This window comes from Anomaloglossus baeobatrachus, chromosome 8 (assembly GCF_048569485.1).
Source record: "Anomaloglossus baeobatrachus isolate aAnoBae1 chromosome 8, aAnoBae1.hap1, whole genome shotgun sequence".
In the NCBI taxonomy this organism is placed as follows: domain Eukaryota; kingdom Metazoa; phylum Chordata; class Amphibia; order Anura; family Aromobatidae; genus Anomaloglossus; species Anomaloglossus baeobatrachus.
The window spans coordinates 176419718-176443815 of record NC_134360.1 but is presented as its reverse complement, the minus strand read 5'-3'; the positions used below and the strand labels follow the sequence as shown (position 1 = coordinate 176443815).

The 24098-nt window shown below is 50.8% G+C and overlaps 1 protein-coding gene across 4 annotated transcripts in view; it reads left to right on the top strand.

Moving 5' to 3' along the window:
* SUCO (SUN domain containing ossification factor) overlaps positions 1–24098 on the top strand; it is a 155998-nt gene that overhangs the window by 107151 nt on the left and 24749 nt on the right. For all 4 annotated transcript variants that reach the window (XM_075322227.1, XM_075322228.1, XM_075322229.1 and 1 more), the window contains 4 exons: positions 12197–12284; positions 13979–14083; positions 15619–15770; positions 23627–23718. In XM_075322227.1, coding sequence (XP_075178342.1) covers positions 12197–12284; positions 13979–14083; positions 15619–15770; positions 23627–23718 — 437 coding nt within the window. The remainder of the gene's footprint in view (positions 1–12196; positions 12285–13978; positions 14084–15618; positions 15771–23626; positions 23719–24098) is intronic.

Genomic DNA, 24098 nt, shown 5'->3' with positions numbered 1-24098 from the left:
TTGGGAATCCCCTTTAGGGCTGTCCAGGGGGGCCATTTTGGCCTGGCCACTGTCTTACATTAGGAAATATGATTGTATATTTATTATTTCTTTATCGTTCCTTTGGGAGACCCAGACCATGGGTGTTTAGCTTCTGCCTCCGGAGGACACACAAAGTACTACACTAACAAGTGTAGCTCCTCCCTCTGAGCTTATACACCCCCTGGTGAGCCAGTCCCAGCCAGTTTATCGCTTTGTGTTCAGGAGGCATACATCCACACATGCATTCTCATATGATTTTTTGCTTTTTGGAAAGAGATTGAAGAAGTGCGGGTCCACGTCTGGACCCCCGGCATGTCCCTTCTCACCCCACTGTGTCGGCGGTGTTGTAAGGTTGATTTCCAAGGCTGGAGCCTTACATGCCGTGCTCCTTCACCATCCCTCCTGGGCTTTGGCTTGAAGTGGGAGCCAGCACAGTCTCCATGCCTGGCAGGAGACCGGTCTCCATCCACAGCCCCTTGAGGATTCTGCTGGACCGGAGCACTCATCCCCAGGGACCTGGCTCTGCGTCTCAGCAGCTAAGTACCTGAGACGTTTATGTGTTGGGGTCCCTGTTCTTTATTGTATGGGGAGAGTATGCTGAATGTATTTATTTTGGCATTTCCGACGGGTTCTCTAGCTTTCGCCCGAGAACCGCGCCGATGGTGCCTGCGCGTCGGCCTCGCCGCTTAAATTTAGGCCCCGGCTTTGCCGGAGGCCTAGTTTCGGTTAACTACCCTCGCATGTCACTCATGCAGAGGGACAGGCACGGCTCCTCCCGGCGGCCGTCCTGCACAGGGGAGGGACACTCCCCACTGATGGGGCGTGTCTCCTCCCCTGCAGGTCTCTATGGCCCTCCAGTTCCCGCTCTCCTACAGGAACGCCCCCAAGTCCCACCCCCTCTCTTCGCTCCGGCGGCCATTTCTCAGGCAGAGTTCACTCTGCGCTGGGCCTTTCTGCACTCTGCATCCCTGCTGAGGTGCTGTGCATTGGGGGTCCAGGCTTCGGGATCTGGAGGGCACACAACACCGCTTCCAGCGGTCTGGTAAACCATAGCCGGTCTCTGGTTGTGGACCTCTGTATATTCTCCCTGGGGTTCATTCTCTTGCAGAGCCCCCACTCCAGCAGCATGTCTCACACGAGGAGCAAGGCTCCAAAGCTTTATTCTGTATGCACTGCATGTAGGCTCCTGCTGCCTGAGCCGAGCACCTATCCACATTGTGATGTCTGCTCTAACTTGGCGGTGCCACAGCCTGGAGTCTCACCCCCAGTGGTCTCTCCGGCTGCCTCTGCACCTGTGGCTGAACCCCCGGCCTGGGTAGAGTCCTTCTCTAGGTCTATATCCCAGTCATTTGCTGAGTCCATGGGACTTTTGTCCAGGACTTTGATGAATATGCATCAGCCCTCCTCACAGGGTGCCTCTAATGCTCTTGCTAAGGGTCCTTTAGGATCCCTATCCTCTGACCTCTGTCCATCGGAGCTCACAGAGGATTCATCATCAGGTCCCAGACCCCGTCCTCCTAAGAGAAGGCGCAGGGTTTCCTTACCCTGCTCATCCCGCGGCTCTGATTCAAGAGCTGACTCGCAAGATGAGGAGGATGCCCTTACGGGGGGCTCGGAGGCTAACTCCATGTACCCCATCGATCTTTCCGAGGGTGACTCAGATCTTAGTGACTTGATTGGTTCTATTAATTCTATACTGGATCTCAATCTGCCAGTATCAGAGGAGCAACCCTCTCTGGCAGAAAAGCACCAGTTTACCTCGCCTAAGAGAGTGAAGAGTGTGTTCTTTAACCACTCCAGTTTTCAGACCGCTGTGACCAAACCCAGGGCCTGTCCTGACAAACGCTTTCCAAAGCGTGGTTCTGATGACCGTTTTCCCTTTCCACCTGAGGTGGTCAAGGAGTGTTCTCACTCCCCAAAGGTAGACCCCCCGGTGTCTAGGCTCTCAGCCCGGACCGTTGTGTCGGTGGCTGACGGCACCTCACTTAAGGATTCCACTGACCGTCAGATTGACCTTCTGGCCAAATCTGTGTATGAAGCGGCGGGGGCCGCGTTTTCCCCGACTTTTGCAGCAGTGTGGGCTCTCAAAGCCATCTCTGCTTCTCTAGAGGAGAATGCATTCCCTCACCAAGGAATCTATGCCTGAGATGGTTGCCTTAACTTCTCAAGCTTCAGCTTTTTCATCTTATGCCATGTCTGCCATGCTAGAGGCTTCTCACCGCACTGCGGTGGCTTCGGCTAATTCCCTCGTTATCCGCAGGATCTTGTGGCTTCGAGAGTGGAAGGCAGATGCTTCTTCAAAGAAGTACCTTGCTGGGCTCCCTTTTGCTGGTTCCCGGCTGTTCGGTGAACAGCTGGATGAAATTATTAAGGAAGCTACTGGCGGGAAGAGTACTTCCATGCCACAAACAAAGACCAGGAAACCCGCCCAGGGTAGGAATCAGTCGAGGTTTCGTTCCTTTCGTTCCTCCAACTGGTCGTCCTCTAAGCCCTCTGCCTCGTCCGCTAACTCAGCTAAGGATCAGAAATCCAACTGGCGCCCAAAAGCGCGGCCGCAGAAGACCGCAGGAGGTTCTGCCACTAAGGCAGCCTCCTCATGACTCTCTGCCCGATCCAGCAACGTCCTTAGTCGGTGGCAGGCTCTCCCACTTTGGCGACGCTTGGTTAAAATAAGTCTCCGATCAGTGGGTGAGAGATATCATATCTCACGGCTACAGGATAGAATTCTCTTCCAGCCCGCCAAACAGATTTTTTCTCTCAACTCCCCCCTGCTCCAAGGCCGCCGCCTTCTCACAGGCCGTGGCATCCTTGCAGGCAAACTGAGTAATTGTGCCAGTTCCCGCTCTGGAACGGTTCAGAGGTTTTTACTCAAACCTCTTGCTAGTTCCCAAAAAGGACGGTACCTTCCGGCCCATCCTGGATCTCAAGCTTCTCAACAAGCATGTTCGGGTGCGGCATTTTCGCATGGAGTCTCTGCGATCAGTCATTGCCTCAATGACCCAAGGGGATTTCCTGGCGTCCATCGACATCAGAGATGCCTATCTACATGTGCCAATTGCAGTTTCACACCAGCGTTGGTTACGTTTTGCAATAGGAGAGGATCATTTCTTCATCGTTCCTTATGGGAGACCCAGACCATGGGGTGTATAGCTTCTGCCTCCGGAGGACACACAAAGTACTACACTAAAAGTGTAGCTCCTCCCTCCGAGCATATACACCCCCCGGATGACAAATCCAACCAGTTCAATGCTTTGTGTTCAGGAGGTCACACACACACACATGCATTCTCTGATTTTTGATTTTTTGATTTCAAAGATTTGGAAGAAAAGCGGGTCCAGTCTGGACTCCCGGCATGTCCCTTCTCACCCCACTGTGTCGGCGGTGCTGTTAAGGTTGACTTTACAAGGCTGGAGCCTTACATGCCGCGCTCCTTCACCATCCCCTGGGGCTCTGGCTTGAAGTGGGAGCCGTCACGGTTCTCTCTGCTTGCAGGAGACCAGTCTCCATCCGCAGCCCTGTCAGGATCCTGCCGGACGGAGCGTTTACCCCCCCCCCCCCCCCCAGGGACATGGCCCTGCGTCTCATAAGCTAAGTATTGAGACGTTATTCAGGGGTCCCTTGTATATTTATTGAGGGGGGAGTGTGTTTGCTAACTTTGCTGTGATTTCCGGCCGGTTCTCTGGGTTTTTCCTGAGAACCGCGCCGAGGGTGCCTGCTCATCGGCCGCATGTAAAAATCCAAGCCCCGGCTTCAGTTGCGGCCTACTTTCGGTTTCAGTGCCCCTGCATGTCAGTCATGCAGAGGGACACTGCGGCTCCGCCCAGCGGCTGTTCAGCACAGGGAGCGGACACTCCTCACTGAGGAAAGATTCCCTCCCCTGTATACCTCATTTGCCCTCCGAGCCCGCTCTCAGAGTAGGCCCCGCCCCCTCTCCTCGCTCCAGGCGCCATTTTATCAGCGTTCTCAATGTCTGCATACCACATTGTGACAAATGGGGGCCTGGGCTGGGGGATCTGGAGGGCACAGAGATGTCTCTATGTTAAACGGTCTGGCAAGTCACAACCTCCGGTTGTGCAGTTGCTTATATACTCTGTTTATATACTCTGCTGGGGGTCATTCTGGACAGAGCCCCCACTTCTGCAGCATGTCTCACATCAGAGCAAGGCTGCAAGGCTGTTCTTACTATGCACTGCATGTAGACTCGTACTGCCTGTACCGAGCACATAACCACATTGTGATGCTTGCTCTAACATAGTGGTCCCTCAGCCTGGAAGCTCATCAGTGGTCCCTCCGGCTGCTCCAGCTCCGGTGGCTGAACCCCCGGTTTGAGTATAATCCCTCTCTCCAGGGGACAGCTGTCCCGGACTCTGCTGAGCATGCATCAGCCCCCTTCTCAGGGCGCTTCGGCTGCTACGGCTTGCTCAGCAAAGCTCACAGAGGATTCTTCATCTGGTCTCAGACCCCGTCCTCCTAAAATGGAGACGCAGGTTCCCCTTTTCCTTCCTCGTCCCGTGGCTCTGATTCACGAGCTGACTCGCAGGACGAGGAGGATGCCTTTACTAGGGGCTCGGACGCTACTTCATGTACCATTGATCTGTCCGAAGGTGACGCAGGTGCTAATGATTTGATTGCGTCCATTATATTTGTACTGGACCTCAATCCGCCTGTATCAGGGGAGCATCCCCCTCTGGCAGAAAAGCATCAGTATACCTTAAGAGAACAAGGAGTGTGTTCCTTAACCACTCCAGTTTTTCAGCCCACTGTGACCAAGCCCAGAGCCCGTCCTGACAGACGCTTCCCAAAGCGTGGTTCTCATGACTGTTTTCCCCTTCCACCAGAGGTGGTCAAGGAGTGGGCTCATTCACCAAGGGTGGACCCTCCGGTGTCTAGACTTTCAGCCCGGACAGTTGTATCAGAGGCTGACGACACCTCTCTAAGGATTCCACTGTCCGCCAGGTTGACCTTCTTGCCAAACCTAAATATGAGGCGGCAGGGGCCTCGTTCTCCCCATCTTTTGCAGCAGTGCGGGCTCTCAAAGCCATCTCTGCTTCTCTGGAGGAGATGCATTCCCTCACCAGGGACTCTATGCCCGAAATGGTTGCCTTAACTTCCAGGCTTTAGTCTTTTCATCCTATGCCATGTCTGCCATGCTGGAGACTGTCACCGCACTGCGGTGGCCTCGGCTACTTCCCTCGCTATCCGCAGGCTCCTGTGGCTTCGAGAGTGGAAGGCAGATGCTTCTTACGAAGTTCCTTGCTGGGCTCCCTTTTGCTGGGACCAGTCTATTCAGGAACAGCTGGATGAAATTATTAAGGAAGCTTTTGGCAGCAAGAGTACTTCCATGCCACAAACCCCCAGGGCAGGAACCAGTCGAGGTTTCGTTCCTTTCATTCCTCTAACTGGTCGTCCTCTAAGTCCTAGGCCTCGTCCACGAACTCAGCCAGGGTCCGTAAACCAACTGGCGCATGAAGCCGCGTCCTCAGAAGTCCGCAGGAGCTGCTGCCACCAAGGCAGCCTCCTCTTGATTATCTGGCCGCGCCAGCAACGGCCTTGGTCGGTGGCAGGCTCTCCCAAATAGAGGCAGTAGCTCAGTGGTAAAGCTGCTGCCTTTGAAACAATGAACTCACAGCTCCACGAGTTCGAGTCCCGGCCGCCCCGAAAATACAGAGCCGATGATAATTTAAGCTTGGGCGACGTGTGGTTCCAACACGTCTTCGATCAGTGGGTGTGGGATACCATCCCCACGGCTACAGAATGGAATTCTTTCCAGCCCGCCAAACAGAGATTTTTTTTCTGTTACCTCCCCCCTGCTCCAAGGCCGCCGCCTTCTCACAGGCCGTGGCATTCTTGCAGGCCAATGGAGTAATTGTACCAGTTCCCGACTGGGAACGGTTCTGAGATTTCTACTCAAATCTCTTCCTAGTCCCCGAAAAGGACGGTGCCTTCCGACCTGGATCTCAAGCTTCTCAACAAGCATGTTCAGGTGCGGCATTTTTGCATGGAGTCTCTGCGATCAGTCAATGACCCAAGGAGATTTCTTAGCATCCATCGACATCAGAGATGTCTATCTGCATGTGCCAATCGCAGTTTCACACCAGCGTTGGCTACGTTTTGTAATCGGAGAGTAACATTTCCAATTCGTGGCTCTCCCCTTCGGGTTAGCCACGGCCCCTCGTGTATTCACAAGGTCATGGCAGCAGTGGTTGCGGTTCTGCACCTCCAGGGGTTGGCAGTGATTCCTTTCCGGGACGACCTTCTACTTAAGGCTTCATCCAGGGCAGACTGTCAGCGGAGTGTCTCGCTCACTCTCGCTACAAGTCCACTCTGACCCCGACCCAGGAACTTGCGTACCTAGGGATGCAATTCGAGACTCTGCTGGCACTTGTGAAGCTGCCCTTAGTCAAACAGCAGTCCCTTCATCTGGCGGTTCGCTCTCTGCTGAGGCTCCGCCGTCATTCCATCAGGCACCTCATGCAGGTGCTGGGTCAGATGGTGGCGTCAATGGAAGCAGTTCCCTTTGCCAGTTTCATCTGCGTCCCCTGCAGCTGGACATTCTCCGCTGTTGGGACAAGCGGCCCTCTTCCTTGCACAAGCTGGTGGCTCTGTCGCCACAGACTAGGAGCTCTCTTTAGTGGTGGCTTAGGCCCCTCTCTCTGTCCCAGGGACGCTCCTTTCTAGCCCCGTCCTGGGTAATTCTCACCACGGATGCCAGTCTCTCCGGCTGGGGAGCAGTGTTTATCCACCACAGAGCACAGGGCACTTGGACTCCGTCCGAATCAGCCCTCTCGATCAATGTGCTGGAAATCAGAGCTGTGCTCCTAACTCTCGTAGCTTTTCGCCACCTGTCGGTGGGCAAGCACATTCGAGTGCAGTCAGACAACGCGACAGCAGTTGCCTACATCAATCACCAGGGGGGGACTCGCAGCCGCCTAGCCCTGTTGGAAATTCAACGCATTCCGCAGTCCACATCCCAGGCGTAGAACACTGGGAGGCAGATTCTCAGCCGTCAAACCGTGGACAGCGGCGGGTGGGCCCTGCATTCGGCAGTGTTCCGGTCAATCTGCCGCAAGTGGGGCACTCCGGAAGTGGATCTAATGGCATCCCGGCACAACAACAAGGTCCCGGTTTACGTGGCTCGCTCCCACGATCCTCAGGCCTTGGTGGCGGACGCGCTGGTTCAGGATTGGCCCCAGTTCCGTCTGGCCTACGTGTTTTTCCCCTCTTGCCCAGAGTCCTGCGCAAGATCAGAATGGAAGGCCGTCGGGTCATACTCATCGCCCCAGACTGGCCCAAGCGAGCTTGGTTCCCAGACCTGCTCCGTCTGTCCGTAGAGGTGCCGTGGCATCTCCCGGACTGCCCAGACCTTCTCTCACAAGGTCCGTTTTTCCGTCAGAATTCTGCGGCTCTCAGATTGACGGCGTGGCTCTTGGGTCCTGGATCCTTACGGCTTCAGGCATTCCTTCCGAGGTCATCTTCACTATGACTCAGGCTCGGAAGTCTTCCTCGGCTAGGATTTACCACAGGACTTGGAGAATTTTCCTGTCCTTGTGTCGCTCTTCCGGCCATGCTCCTTGGCCTTTCCTTGCCGACCATCCTGTCCTTTCTACAGTCCGGTCTGCAGCTAGGACTATCACTCAATTCCCTCAAGAGACAGGTCTCGGCTCTATCAGTGTTGTTCCAGCGGCGTATCGCCCGACTGGCCCAGGTGCGCACCTTCATGCAGGGCGCATCTCACATCATTCCGCCTTACCGGCGGCCTCTGGATCCCTGGGACCTTAATCTGGTCCTCACGGCCTTACTGAAACCCCCCTTTGAGCCTCTTAGGGAGGTTTCGTTGTTTCGTCTTTCACAGAAAGTGGTCTTTCTGGTGGGCATAACTTCTCTCAGGAGAGTCTCTTGATTTGACTGTGCTCTCTTCGGAGTCACCCTTTTTGGTTTTTTCACCAAGACAAGGTGGTTCTCCGTCCGACTCCGGGTTTTCTCCCTAAGGTCGTGTCTCCTTTCCACCTTAACCAGGACATTTCATTGTCTTCCCTTTGTTCGGCCCCTGTGCATCGCTTTGAGAAAGCGTTGCATGCTTTCGATTTGGTGCGGACGCTCCGGATCTATGTGTCACGCACCGCCGTTCTTAGGTGGTGCACCTCTCTTTTTGTGCTGACCACAGATCAGCGCAAAGGTCTTTCGGCTTCTAAACCGACCCTAGCTCGTTGGATTAGGTCGGCCATATCAGATGCCTACCAATGTTCTCAGGTGCCTCCCCTGCCGGGGTTCAAGGCGCACTCGACCAGAGCTGTCGGTGCCTCTTGGGCTTTCAGGCACCAGGCTACGGCTCAGCAGGTCTGTCAGGCTGCCACTTGGTCTAGTCTGCACACCTTTTCGAAGCACTACCAAGTGCATGCTCATGCTTCGGCAGATGCGAGCTTGGGCAGACGCATCCTTCAGGCGGCTGTCGCCCATTTGTGAAGTTAGGTTTTGCCTACTTCTCAGTTTCTGTTTATTTCCCACCCATGGACTGCTTTGAAACGTCCCATGGTCTGGGTCTCCCATAAGGAACGATGAAGAAAAAGAGAATTTTGTTTACTTACCGTAAATTCTTTTTCTTATAGTTCCGACATGGGAGACCCAGCACCCTCCCTGTTGCCTGTTGGCAGTTTTCTTGTTCCGTGTGTTTTTCACCGGCTGTTGTTGTAGACAGAGGTTCCGGTTATTCCGGGTTTTACTCTATCACTACTTATGGGTGGATGTCCTCCTTCAGCTTTTGCACTAAACTGGTTGGATTTGTCATCCGGGGGGTGTATATGCTCGGAGGGAGGAGCTACACTTTTAGTGTAGTACTTTGTGTGTCCTCCGGAGGCAGAAGCTATACACCCCATGGTCTGGGTCTCCCATGTCGGATCTATAAGAAAAAGAATTTACGGTAAGTAAACAAAATTCTCTTTTTCCAATTCGTGGCTCTCCCCTTCGGGTTAGCCACGGCCCCTCGGGTATTCACCAAGGTCATGGCAGCAGTGATTGCGGTTCTGCACCTCCAGGGGTTGGCAGTGCTCCCTTACCTGGACGACCTTCTAGTCAAGGCTCCATCCAGCGCAGACTGTCAGCGGAGTGTCTCGCTCACTCTCGCCACTCTAGCCCAATTCGGGTGGCTTGTCAATCTTCCCAAATCCACTCTGACTCCGACCCAGAGTCTCACGTACCTAGGGATGCAGTTCGAGACTTTGCCGGCACTTGTGAAGTTGCCCTTAATCAAACAGCAGTCTCTCCATCTAGCGGTGCGCTCTCTGCTGAGGCCCCGCCGTTATACCCTCAGGCGCCTGATGCAGGTGCTGGGTCAAATGGTGGCGTCCATGGAGGCTGTTCCCTTTGCCCAGTTCCATCTGCGCCCCCTGCAGCTGGACATTCTCCGCTGTTGGGACAAGCGGCCTTCCTCCTTACACAGGTTAGTGGCTCTGTCGCCACGGACCAGGAGCTCTCTTCAGTGGTGGCTTCGGCCCCTCTCCCTGTCCAAAGGGCGCTCCTTCCTGGCCCCGTCCTGGGTGATTCTCACCACGGATGCCAGTCTATCCGGCTGGGGAGCGGTATGTCTCCACCACAGAGCGCAGGGCACTTGGACTCCGTCCGAGTCAGCCCTTTCAATCAATGTGCTGGAAACCAGAGCCGTGCCTCTAGCTCTCCTAGCTTTTCACCACCTGTTGGCGGGCAGGCACATTCGAGTCCAGTCAGACAACGCGACAGCAGTTGCCTACATCAATCACCAAGGCGGGACACGCAGCCACCTGGCAATGTTGGAGGTACAACGCATCCTTCAATGGGTGGAGGACTCAAAGTCCACCATATCCGCAGTCCACATCCCAGGCGTGGAAAACTGTGAGGCAGATTATCTCAGCCGTCAAAGCGTGGACAGTGGTGAGTGGTCCCTGCACCCGGCAGTGTTTCAGTCAATCTGCCGCAAATGGGGCACTCCGGACATGGACCTAATGGCATCCCGTCACAACAACAAAGTTCCTGTTTACGTGGCTCGCTCCCACGATCCTCAGGCCTTCACCGCGGACGCTCTGGTTCAAGACTGGTCCCAGTTTCGTCTGTCCTACGTGTTTCCCCCTCTAGCTCTCTTGCCCAGAGTCCTGCGCAAGATCAGAATGGAGGGCCGTCGAGTCATCCTCATTGCACCGGACTGGCCCAGGCGAGCTTGGTATCCGGACCTGCTCCAACTGTCCGTAGAGATGCTGTGGCATCTCCCGGACCGTCCAGACCTACTCTCGCAAGGTCCGTTTTTCCGCCCGAATTCTGCGGCCCTCAAATTGACGGCGTGGCTCTTGAGTCCTGGATTTTGACGGCTTCTGGTATTCCTCCTGAAGTCATCTCCACTATGACTCGGGCCCGTAAGTCTTCCTCCGCTAAGATCTATCACAGGACTTGGAAAATTTTCCTGTCCTGGTATCGCTCTACCGGCCATCCTCCTTGGCCATTCTCTTTGCCGACCCTTCTGTCTTTTCTACAGTCCGGTCTGCAGCTGGGACTGTCCCTCAACTCTCTCAAGGGACAAGTCTCAGCTCTATCAGTACTGTTCCAGCGGCGTCTCGCTCGGCTGGCTCAGGTCCGCACCTTCATGCAAGGCGCGTCTCACATCATTCCGCCTTATCGGCGGCCCTTGGATCCCTGGGACCTTAACTTGGTCCTCACGGTATTGCAGAAACCCCCTTTTGAGCCTCTTAGGGAGGTTTCTTTGTATCGTCTTTCTCAGAAAGTGGCCTTTCTAGTTGCCATAACTTCTCTCAGGAGAGTCTCTGATTTGGCTGCGCTCTCCTCGGAGTCACCTTTTTTAGTTTTTCATCAAGACAAGGTGGTTCTCCGTCCGACTCCGGACTTTCTTCCTAAGGTGGTCTCTCCCTTCCACCTTAACCAGGAGATTACCTTACCTTCCTTCTGTCCGGCCCCTGTTCATCGCTTTGAAAAAGCGCTGCATACTCTAGATCTGGTGCTGGGTCTCCAGATCTATGTATCTCGCACCGCTGCGCTTAGGCGGTGCACCTCTCTTTTTGTGCTAACCACAGGTCGGCACAAGGGCCTCCCTGCTTCTAAGCCGACCTTAGCCCGTTGGATTAGATTGACCATTTCGGACGCCTACCAGAGTACTCAGGTGCCTCCCCCGCCGGGGATCAAGGCACATTCGACCAGAGCTGTCGGTGCCTCTTGGGCTTTTAGGCACCAGGCTACAGCTCAACAAGTCTGTCAGGCTGCCACTTGGACTAGCCTGCATACCTTCTCGAAGCACTACCAAGTGCATGCTCATGCTTCGGCAGATGCGAGCTTGGGCAGACGCATCCTTCAGGCGGCTGTCGCCCACTTGTGAAGTTAGGTTCTGCCTACTTCTTAGTTTTTCTGTTTATTTCCCACCCAGGGACTGCTTTGGAACATCCCATGGTCTGGGTCTCCCAAAGGAACGATGAAGAAAAAGAGAATTTTTTTTTACTTACCGTAAATTCTTTTTCTTATAGTTCCGTATTGGGAGACCCAGCACCCTCCCTGTTGCCTGTTGGCAATTTCTTGTTCTGCGTGTTATCACTGGCTGTTGTCGTGGACAGAGTCTCCGGTTGTTCCGGTCCCTTGCTCTATTCTACTTGTGGGTGGCTATTCTCCTTTAGCTTTTGCACTAAACTGGCTGGGACTGGCTCACCAGGGGGTGTATAAGCTCAGAGGGAGGAGCTACACTTTTAAGTGTAGTACTTTGTGTGTCCTCCGGAGGCAGAAGCTATACACCCATGGTCTGGGTCTCCCAATACGGAACTATAAGAAAAAGAATTTACGGTAAGTAAACAAAATTCTCTTTTTTAGTCTCTTTGACTACATATAAGCCTATTGATGCTCACTTAATGATCGGATTACACCGGCTGACGAAAAATAATGGGAACCGAAGAGCATCACGTTTGTACGTTGCGCTTCCACCTTTACATGGGACGAGGCGCTGGCGATTTGATTTATTTACCAGTATAAATGATCCAGTCACCCAACAAAAAAAGCGTTCTGGCATGTTGGCACGGTCTGGAAACTGGCAAAGAGCGCTCTTACAATTGCTCTCATTCTAGGCTCTTCAAGTTGGGCCTTAACTCTATTGGTAGTGATATATATTATTTCAGAATCTCCTAAAATCTTTTTTTTTATTTATTTATTTTTTAAGATATCGAAAACAAATGGAAGAAATGCAAAGAGCTTTCAACAAGACTATATTAAAACTTCAGAATACCTCCCGAATAGCAGAAGAACAGGTAATGTGCGGCAGCTGGAAGTTTCATAGCAATATTTAGTAAGCGAAAACCTATTGAGCTGATCCCTGACACATCCTAATTAAAATGGTCAGAAGTTCTTGAAGTTAGTCAGACACCAATCATACACATTTACTGCATTTATTCATCAATTCTTCACATTTTACAGTTAATGATAGAAACTGCAGCTGCTTTATTTTTGGCAGTCAGTTTCCTTTTCTGCCCAAGTTTAACCCTTCTGTAAGCTGTAATGTAACATGAAAATGACTGGTATTTCCTCTTTGTTAGAAAGTTTTGTTTTTTTTTTTGTTTTTTTTTTAAATTACCGTATAAGCCAAGGCCTTTAATTTTCCCACAAAATACTGGGGAAGACGTATGGACTTGATAAGCCTTGGGTGGAAAATGCAGCAGCTACTGGAAAATGTCAGAAATAAAAATATATACCAATAAAATGTAACGTGCTCCATCCTTCTGCCCTATAGTAATGTGGCCATATTGTCCCCTGTAGTAATGTGCTCATCCTTTAGTAGTGCCCTCATACTGGTCCCCTGTTATGAGTGGAAGGAGATACAACACTCGTCCAGATAAAATCAATTTTTTTTATTTAAAAAATTAATTAAAAAAACATGGCCCAAAATAAAACAAGGTTCTGGCACCAATACACACCGCTTGCATGTTTCAGACTGTGAGGTCCTTATTCATAGCTATGAGTAAGGACCTCACTGCCTGAAACACGTAAGCGGTGTGTATTGGTGCCAGTACCTTGTTTTATTTTGGGCCATGTTTTTTGAGTTTTTGAAATAAAATTGATTTTATCTGGATGAGTGCTGGATCTCCTTCCACTCACTAGTATCCTGGACTGCCCGGCGTCTTGTTTCCCTGCACCGCCCAGTATCAAGTGGACTCACAGCCAGTAATATGAACACTGAATATGTGAGCTGAAAGAAACCCCTCTTTTTTTCTGGATTTGGTCCCCTGTTATGCCTTTGTTAACATGAACACCAAAAAATGATTCTCACCTGTCCTCTGTTCCTGCGGTGCCCTCTTACCTGCTTCTTGCGGACCATTGGCACACACATGATCGCGGCCGGTGCACTTGGCCACCGCTGCCGTAGGCGCTGTACTACAGTTACTGCAGCAGCGCAAAGCATTCATCTGTAGTAAAACACCTATGGCAGCAGCTGTCCCGTGCAGTATGCGTCGGCCGCGGTCACCGAGGGTTCTATGTGCCTGCTGTCCACAATAAGCAGGTAAGTGGGGCACCACAGGAATGGTTGGACAGGTGAGAATAATTTTTTTGTGGGAGCCTCACTCGAATATAAACAGAAGGGGGACATTTTCAGCATAAAAAAATGGGCTGAAAAACTCGGTTTATACTAGAGTATATACGGTATTTGGAATAATATCTAATAGTTGAATTGAAATCCACCTTCTCCTTGCAGATCCTGTATCTGGCACATGAATTGATTTGGTCATTAGATTTCATTCTCAATAAAGACGTCCATAAATATAATACTTTGATTTATTCAGATTGTCTACAAGTCAGATATGATATGAAATTAAATGGACGGTGATTTATAAAAAAAAAAGTGCTTCCTTTGTAACCAAAGCACGCTGTGTAAGAACGAAAATCCTTGTTCCTTATACAGAACTGCATTACTATTTATATATTCAAGATTGTGAAATGTTTTTCACAGGATCAACGTCAAACAGAATCCATTCAGCTGCTCCAGGCTCAGCTCCTCAACATGACCCAGCTCGTCTCCAACCTGTCCACCACCGTCACTGAGCTAAAGAGGGAGGTGAGAATGAAGTCTGTGCCCCAATCTACATGGTAGATTACATCTGAACGTGTATGCAGACCCAACGCAATCATTTAGTTTTTGTTCGGCTCCCAGCAAATTGGACATCTAATGTGTAAGGAGGCCTCCTGACAGAAGATCCAAAATGTATGGGCCCAATGATGTTCAGACATGGCACATGGATTTTGAAATGAAACTTTGTTCGTATGGGACCGAACCTATCCAATGACAAATGTGCCTTCAATGTTGTTGGGTTCCTATCTGCTGCCGGCAGTCCTCAATCCTTAGGGGTCAGATGACCAGAAATTCGACAGCATTGTTTAATGTTCTGGGTCACTCGTGGGTCCTCTGCTGTAGGAATGGAGTTTAAAGTGCTTCTGTAATACTTGAACAACGATGGCCTGTCCTTAGGAGAAGTCATCAATGTCTGATCAATGGGGGATGGGACATCCTGCATTCCCGGCGATCAGCCGTTCTTGGTGTCGGCAGCAGTGGCGAGAACTTCATAGCATAGCTCCGACAGCTCTACAGTGGCCGGGTGCTGGGCAGCCAAACCCCCCTTGTGCTGGACATTCACCCCTTGTGCTGGGCATCCATTGCCTTTGCTGGGCAGTTCTGGAACAGAACAATTCTGGCCAATGCTGACACTGGGAACAGCTGATCACTGGGAGTGCAGGGTGTCCCAACCCCCCACCCACTGATCAGACATTGATGACCTTTCCTAAGGACAGGCCATCATTGTTAAAGTATTGCACAACCTCTTTAAACTCCATTCATCCAGCAAAGGACCCATCAGTGGCCTCTACCAGAATATTAAGCAATGCTGTTTAATTTCTGCTCATCTTAGAGTTGAGATTGACTGCAGCGGTCAGGAACCCCACGCCATTCAAGGCACATTTGCCATTGGATGGGTTCTGTCCCATATGTAAATAAAGCTTCTTTTAAAATTCTATGTGCCATGTCTGAACTTCATTGGGCCCGTACATTTTGGATATCCAGTCTTGTCAGGTGGCTCCTTACGCATTGGACATCTAATCGGTTCAGTAGAAATCTCTGGAACCACCTAGCATTAAAACTGGTCCTCCTGAGAAAACAAGTCCTCCACAGGTGATAGCTTACTGATCTGTGGGGTCCCAGGACCGTCACCGACCAGCAGAATGGGGCAATTCTATCTGTTAGACTGAAACAGCAATGGACATGCTTGACCTCAGCTCCAGTCATTCTCTATGGGGCTGCTGAGCGCTGCACTTGGTTTTCTCCAGCAGTCCTGTAGAGAATGAATGGGGTGGTGTTTGGGCGCCCGACCTTGTGATAAGTTTCTTGTGTGCCCATTAGGTGCGGATCCTAGGTGTCACACCCCAACTGTCCTTCTTTCACCAGGACAAGGCATTTAACCTAGTGTGCTTAATCCATTTAGAAATGGAGACCAGACCCCATGATACATCTGCTGAATATTATCTACACTGTTGGCTGAAACCCTTCTGCTTTGTGTTCTTATTTCTAGTATGTGACATGTCTTCCTTCTTGTACCTCAGGTATCCGATCAGCACAGTTACGTGGTCATCTCCCTGATCATTTGCATCGGTTTGGCCTTATTTATTTGCATTCGCTGTAGAAACCTGTCTCAGTTCAATGACGACGACTTGTCTAAAATCCCTAAAAGCAATAATTACCCAAGTCCTAAAAGGTGAGTCTGGTAATAACTGTAAGGAGGGAATAAAGGATGGCTGGAAAATGTGAGCTGTAAATGCCGGTATAAATGGATATGTAACGTGTCCTGCATGTGATGGCGGACGAGCGCACCTCTGCACTTACAGAAGTATCAAGGTTTTTTTCTCTTTAATTTTCCCTCTGAGCTCACACCCGGCGTTATAGCGTAAGTAACCCTAGTGTTAGTCCATGTTAAGAACTGCTCATTTGGACATGAATATTGGGCTTCAAGAAGAAACCTGAAACTTTCCCAAACTAACGCTTTTAATTTCTTTAGAAAATAATGAAATATTTATGGTTTATTGAACCAAAGGGTAAATCAAGTTGATATTCTAATAAAATCCAGTGAGAACATCACATTAGTGAAGTCTGATCAGTTTCAAAAGAAAACGTTAGAGCCCTTGGGTGCCACCAAAACGTTTCGAGACTTCACAGTAACTGATTCTTAAGAGCCGCACGGTTTAATTTTTATTTATTACTATACTGGATTTGGCTCACGTTCACGCATTGTAGCTTCTGTCCAGATCTCCATTTTGGTTTGCACAACTCGGTCTAGACTGTTTGGTTGGGTTCACACAAGTGTATTTTTGATCCCAAGGCTGTCTCTGAAAAAAACAGACAGCACGCAGATCAATGTTGCTTTTTCTTTTTTTTTTTTTTCATGCATTTTGGGTTAAAAATAATTTTTGCAATTTGGCTTCCTTAAAGGGAATCGGTCACCATGGTTTTTGCCACCTAATCTGAGCGCAGCATAACGTAGGGACAGAGATCCTGATTCCAGCAATGTGTGACTTACTGAGCTGCTTAGTGTAGTTTTGATGAAATCATTGTTTAAACAGCAGTAGATTATCATTACAGGACTACTTGGCGTGATGCCAGGTAGTCCAGTATATTCATGAGCTCTGTATAACTGCTGGATCTGCAGCAGAGAAAACATTGATTTTACCAAAATGACAGCAAACAGCTCAGTAAGTGACACATTGCTGGAATCATGGCTCTGTCTCTACATTATGCTGCTCTCAGATGGGGGAGCAAAAACCTGGTGACAGATTCCCTTTAACTGTTTTTTTTGTTTTTTTTTGTCTCCTATTGACTGTCTTTTTGCTATGCTGGCTGCAGACAGAGTAAGAAGAGAATCCATCGGTGAGCGGATTCAGATGGGGCGTCTGTAACTCTTAGCTTTTTTTTTTCTTTAAGCTCCTCTTGGCCACAGACCACTTCAAAGTTAGGCTGAATGCGAATGTGGTCCTAAATCAGTGCAGAGTTCAGAAAAAGGCAGATGAGGCTAACACTCGCATCCATTTGAGAAACAGACTGCATTTTTTTTTTTTTTTTTTAATTTCTCAGGTCAGGTGTCATCCTAGGCTTTTGGGTTTATTTTTTCTTTTTAGTGTAGCTGAGTTTCTGAACGTTGAGTAGCCAATTACTTTTTTTTTTTTTTTATTCTTTGGATCAGTTAAAGAAAGATGAATTTCGGATAGCACAATGAAGTGCAAAATTGGTTCTCGTGGATCCGGTCCAGTCTGATCTGCACAGCAGATGAGAATAGGACTCGCTGTGAGTCTCAGACTGGAGACACAGATCTGTTTTTAAAACTGGTGTGGATGGATCAGTGAAACTATGGGGGTCCGTGTGCCGAGTCCGAGGAAAAAAGACCCCACGTGGAAGCATGACTGCAGCCAGAAAGGGTCCCAAACGCTCCATCAGAAGAGCTTACTGATGAATTCATGATGAAATCACTGTTCCCATGTAAATTACTGGCTGCAAAGAGTCTGTGAAAGCCAAAGGTTACACAGTGTTTAATGAAACCCTATTGCAAAAATTTGTATCCCAAAATGAATGCATTTATGTGTGTATTAAAAAGAGAAAAAAAAAAGCTGCCAAGGTGTCCATATAACGCTAAAATCTTATTCCTTAGTCATTAATCCAGAATAAAATCAGGATAATAATTCGTGGAATCATTTTCATCTTCTGCCATTGATGTTACTAAACTTTACAGCGTAGTTTCCGAGTTCTGACCCTGCGCCCATGGCTTTATAATAAGCATTTCTGAGCATTGCCCTGAGGTCCTGGGTGTCTTTTCTCAAGATCCTGAGACATTTCAGAAATGTTATTTATTTTGCCTGGATTTCCTTTAAGTATTACTTTTTTCATTCTGAGGAGACGCTCAAGATCATGACAACTGAGCATTGTAGCTTCTAGGAATCCATGTGTAGCAGTATTTACCCAGGTATGTCCTGGACGTAAGATGGCCCGGCCGTACGCCGAGGCCAGTGTGTACTATACGTGTGGTGTATGTGTTGTGATGTGATTGCATCTATATAGTAGCAGTGGTAGTATAATGTCATTTTTTTGTCGCTCCATTGGGAGACCCAGACAATTGGGTGTATAGCTACTGCCTCCGGAGGCCACACAAAGTATTACACTTTAAAAAGTGTAACCCCTCCCCTCTGCCTATACACCCTCCCGTGCATCACGGGCCCATCAGTTTTTAGCTTTGTGTTGAAGGAGGCACACATGCAAACGAGCTCCACATTTTAGTCAGCAGCAGCTGCTGATTATATCGGATGGAAGAAAAGAGGACCCCCACGGGGCCCCCGGCATGCTCCCTTCTCACCCCACTAAGTCGGCGGTGCTGTTAAGGTCGAGGTATCCATTGCGGGTACAGAGGCTGGAGCCCACATGCCGTTTTCCTTCCCCATCCCTTAGAGGCTCTGGGAGAAGTGGGATCCTAACCGGTCACCATTCACTGGGACCGAGCTCCATTTGCAGCCCCTGGGGGAATCTGACGGACAGGAGCCTGGATATCATCAGGGACAGGGCCCTGCATCCATAAGGTACTCTGTGTCCCCTGAGGGACGGGGCATGCAGCGCCTGTGTTGCAGACGCCGCAGCGGCTCCTGTGTGGTTTGTGAGACCGGGACTACCGCGCCGACCGCGCTTTTAACTTTAGTCCCCGGCTTTTGCGGCCTAGTACCATATACTCCCGCCCCCGGGCCTGCCAGTCAGGGGTGGGGGCGGGACGGCCGACTGGACGTCGGCAGTGAGGGCTGGAGCATGCTTTGGTATCCTCCTCCCCCCCTCACTGAGCACTGTGGGGCACTAGTTTCCCGCACTTTATTAGGCACGCCCACGGCTCCATCCTCCCCTCAGAACGCTGGCAGCCATTGTTATAATCACTGCTGCCGGTGGGGGATTTCAGAACGGGCTCCGCAGCTCTGGGAGTCCCAGGCAGGGAATCTGGTGGACGCACCACCGCTTGGGGCGGTTGGTAAGCCACACCAGTTGTCAGGTGCTGGCCCCCTTGGGTACAGAAGTGTATATATATATTTATATATATTTTGTATATATTTTCTCTATTCGGCAGCATTATTTGCTTTTGGCTATATCTCTAAGAGGAGACAACAGCATGTCGTCCGCAGAAAGCAAGGGGGCCAAGGCACAGGCTTATTTTGCAACCTGTACCTCTTGTGCGGCTATGTTACCTGCAGGTTCCACCTACCCTCATTGTGACAATGCTCGGCCCCCGTGGCACTCACTCAGCCGGAGCCTCCGGCACTGGTGGGACCCTCGGCTCAGGTGGTACCGCCGGTTTCCACTGCACAGATGGAAGGGACAGAGTTTACATTTTTCACTGAGAAACTCTGAGTCGCCTCACATTCCATGGCTCAGTCTATGGACAGATGGTCGGCTAAGATACTAGAAGCTTGGCAGTCCAGACCGGTAACACAGGGCTAGGGCACTGTGAGTTCATCGCCCCCAGGCCCCTCTCGGTCGGTACAGCAAAGGGCTCCTGGGGTGGCACCCAGATCCCACGGTGAGAACTCCGACACGGACCGCAGCCTCAGACAGGCTAAGCGGGCTTGCTAGGAACCTTCCCCGACTTCATCACGCGGTTCGGGGTCTCAGCATGAGGACTCTCTGGAGGATGAAGCGGAGGTCGCAGCTCAGGGCTCTGATCCTGACGTTGCTCTCATTCTGGATACACCTGAAGGGGACGCCATAGTAAATGACCTTATAGCGTCTATCAACCAGGTGCTAGATCTTTCTCCCCCAACTCCACCTATAGAGGAGTCGGCTTCGCAGCAGGAGAAACACCAGTTTAGGTTTCCCAAACGTACACGGAGTGCGTTTTTCCATCACTCTAACTTCAGAGATGCTGTCCAGAAGCACAGAGCATTTCCGGACAAGCGCTTTACTAAGCGCCTTAATGACACACGTTACCCTTTCCCCCCTGACATAGTTAAGGGTTGGGTTCAGTGTCCCAAGGTAGATCCTCCAGTCTCTAGACTGGCGGCTAGATCCGTAGTAGCAGTGGCAGATGGTTCATCGCTCAAGGATGCCACTGACAGGCAAATAGAGCTCCTGATGAAATCCATCTATGAAGCCATAGGCGCGTCTTTTGCTCCGGCCTTGCAACCGTGTGGGCACTCCAAGCTATCTCAGCCTGTCTGTCTGAGATTAATGCGGTCACACGTACCTCTGCTCCGCAAGTTGTGTCTTTTGACTTCTCAGGCGTCAGCCTTCTCGTCCTACGCCATGAACGCCGTCCTGGACTCTGCGAGCCGTACAGCGGTAGCATCCGCCAATTCGGTGGCAGTTCGCAGGGCCATGTGGCTACGCGAATGGAATGCAGACTCTGCTTCCAAGAAGTTCTTAACCGGTTTGCCATTTTCTGGCGACCGTTTGTTTGGCGAGCAATTGGACGAAATTATTAAACAATCCAAGGGAAAGGACTCTTCCTTACCCCAGTCCAAACCAAACAGACCTCAGCAACGAAAAATACAATCGAGGTTTCGGTCCTTTCGGCCCTCAGCCAAGTCCCGTTCCTCCACGTCCAACAGGTCAGAGAAGGGCCAGAAGGACTCTTCTGCATGGCGGTCTAAGTCACGTCCTACAAAGACCGCCGGAGCAACCGTCTCGAAGGCGGCCTCCTCATGACTTTCGGCATCACCAAACCGCATCCTCGGTCGGTGGCAGGCTCTCCCACTTTTGCGACGCCTGGGGGCCACATGTCCAAGACCGAGGGGTGAGAGACATTCTGTCTCACGGTTACAGGATAGAGCTCAGCTCTCGTCCTCCGACTCGTTTCTTCAGATCATCTCCGCCGCACGAGCGAGCCGATGCACTTTTTCAGGCGGCGAACACTCTGAAGGCAGAAGGAGTTGTGATCCCCGTTCCCCTTCAAGAACGTGGTCGCGGTGTTTACTCCAACTTGTTCGGGGTGCCAAAAAGGGACAGATCATTCCGTCCCGTTCTGGACCTCAAACTGCTCAGCGGACACGTCAAGACTATTCCGGATGGAATCTCTCCGCTCTGTCATCGTCTCGATGTCCTAAGGAGACTTCATAGCATCAGTCGACATCAGGGATGCTTATCTCCATGTGCCGATTGCACCAGAGCATCAACGCTTCCTGTCTTTCGGCCTGGCGACGGCCCCACGGGTCTTCACCAAGGTGACGGCATCAGTGGTGGCGGTCCTACACTCTCAGGGCCAATCGGTGATCTCTTAGGCGATCTCCTAGTCAAGGCATCCTCCCGGGTGGCATGTCAACACTGCCTGACCATTGCTCTGGACACTCTCCAGAGGTTCGGGTGGATCATCAATTTCCCAAACTCAAAATTGACACCGACCCATTCGCTGACTTACCTCGGGATGGAGTTTCATACTCTCTCAGCGATAGTGAAGCTTATGCTGGACAAACAGCGTTCGCTGCAGACAGGGGTGCACTCTCTCATTCGGGTCCAGTCACACCCCTTGAGACGTCTCATGCACTTCCTAGGGAAGATGGTGGCAGCAATGGAGCCAGTTCCCTTTGCGCAGTTTCATCTGCGTCCAACTCAATGGGACATTCTCCGCAAATGGGACAGGAGGTCGACGTCCCTAGACAGGAATGTCTCTTTCACTGACAGCCAAAACCTCTCTTCAGTGGTGGCTTCCTCCCACTTCTTTGTCGAAGGGAAAATCCGTCCGGCCCCCATCCTGGGCGGTGGTCACGACGGACGCGAGTCTGTCAGGGTGGGAAGCGGTCTTCCTCCACCACAGGGCTCAGAGAGCCTGGACTCCGACAGAGTCCTCCCTTCAGATCAATGTTCTGGAGATGAGGGCAGTGTATCTAGCCCTAAAGGCGTTCCAGAGGTGGCTGGACGGCAGGCAGATCCGAATACAGTCGGACAACGCCACGGCGGTCGCGTGCATCAACCACCAGCACAGAGCGCTGGCGGCGGACGCATTAGTTCAGGCGCAGTTTCGACTGCCTTATGTATTTCCTCCTCTGGCACTGCTGCCCAGAGTTTTACGCAAGATCAGGTCCGTCTGCCGCCGCGCCATCCTCGTCGCTCCGGACTGGCCGAGGAGGTCGTGGTACCCGGATATGTGGCACCTCACGGTGGGTCAACCGTGGGCACTCCCAGACCGACCAGATATGCTGTCTCAAGGGCCATTTTTCCATCTGAATTCTGCGGCCCTCAACCTAACTGTGTGGCCATTGAGTCCTGGCTCTTAGCGTCCTCAGGGTTATCTCTATCACGCCTTTCGCAGAAGGTGGCCTTCCTAGTGGCAGTCACATCACTTCAGAGAGTGTCTGAGCTAGCAGCACTGTCATGCAAAGCCCCCTTCCTGGTGTTTCACCAGGATAAGGTGGTTCTGCGTCCGGTCTCGGAATTTCTACCTAAGGTGGTATCTCATTTTCATCTCAATCAGGATATCTCCTTACCTTCTTTTGACCCTCATCCAGTTCACCAATGTGAAAAGGATTTGCACTTGTTAGATCTCGTGAGAGCACTCCGGCTCTACATTTCGCGCACGGCGCCCCTGCGCCGTTCTGATGCGCTCTTTGTCCTTGTCGCTGGCCAGCGTAAGGGGTCGCAGGCTTCCAAGTCAACCTTGGCTCGGTGGATCAAGGAACTGATTCTTGAAGCCTACCGCTCTTCTGGACTTCCGATTCCTTTAGGGCTGAAAGCCCATTCTATCAGAGCCGTAGGTACATCCTGGGCATGGCGGCACCAGGCTACGGCTCAGCAGGTGTGTCAGGCGGCTACCTGGTCGAGTCTGCACACTTTCACGAAACACTTTCACGAAACACTTTCACGAAACACTTTCACGAAACACTTTCACGAAACACTATCAGGTGCATGCCTATGCTGCGGCAGATGCCAGCCTAGGTAGGCGAGTCCTTCAGGCGGCGGTTGCCCACCTGTAAGAGGGGGCCGTTTTTCGGCTCTTTTTATCGAGGTATTCTTTTACCCACCCAGGGATTGCTTTTGGACATCCCAATTGTCTGGGTCTCCCAATGGAGCGACAAAGAAGGGAATTTTGTTTACTTACCGTAAATTCCTTTTCTTCTAGCTCCTATTGGGAGACCCAGCACCCGCCCCTGTTCCCTTCGGGCTGTTGTTCTTTTGTGTATACATGTTGTTCATGTTGAATTGTTCTTTTGGTTCATGGTTTCAGTTCTCCGAACATCCTTCGGATTGAATTTACCTTAGACCAATTTATATAGTTTCCTCCTTCCTGCTTTGGCACCAAAACTGATGGGCCCGTGATGCACGGGAGGGTGTATAGGCAGAGGGGAGGGGTTACACTTTTTAAAGTGTAATACTTTGTGTGGCCTCCGGAGGCAGAAGCTATACACCCAATTGTCTGGGTCTCCCAATAGGAGCTAGAAGAAAAGGAATTTACGGTAAGTAAACAAAATTCCCTTCTTTCTATAGCATCAACATATTCCACAGCGCTTTACAGTGTAGAGGGAACATATAATAGCAATATTGTACATATCCGAGCAGCACACTGATCTCCAGCCCAGTAAATATCCTCTCGTGTTTTTTCTTTAGGTGTTTTTCCTCCTACGATGATATGAATCTGAAGAGAAGAACCACATTTCCTCTTATCCGTTCCCAGTCATTTCACCTATCCAGTAAAGAAGGTAATTGCATTTCTGGATTGTATTCCATGTGGCACATAATGATTTTATATGGCGGAATCTAGCCATATCTATTCTTTTAGGTAGTGTATGTGGATAAATGTAAATGCTTAGGGGCAGCTGTCAGTCGGATACTATTATGCACCAGAAACATGGAGCTACATACACTTCTCACCGCACAAGTCTGCACCTTCTAGATGCCGTATACCACCTATGACGCAGGGCCTAGAGGAAGCTGTGGGCTTGTCTTCACTCAAATGTATTGGAATAAATACACTAAGTTCTGACTTTGCAAATAACATGTAAGGGGCTGCATGCCGGAAGAAGGCTGAGATTACCTAACGCAAAACCAAAGTAGTTGGTATAGAACATGTACCGTATTT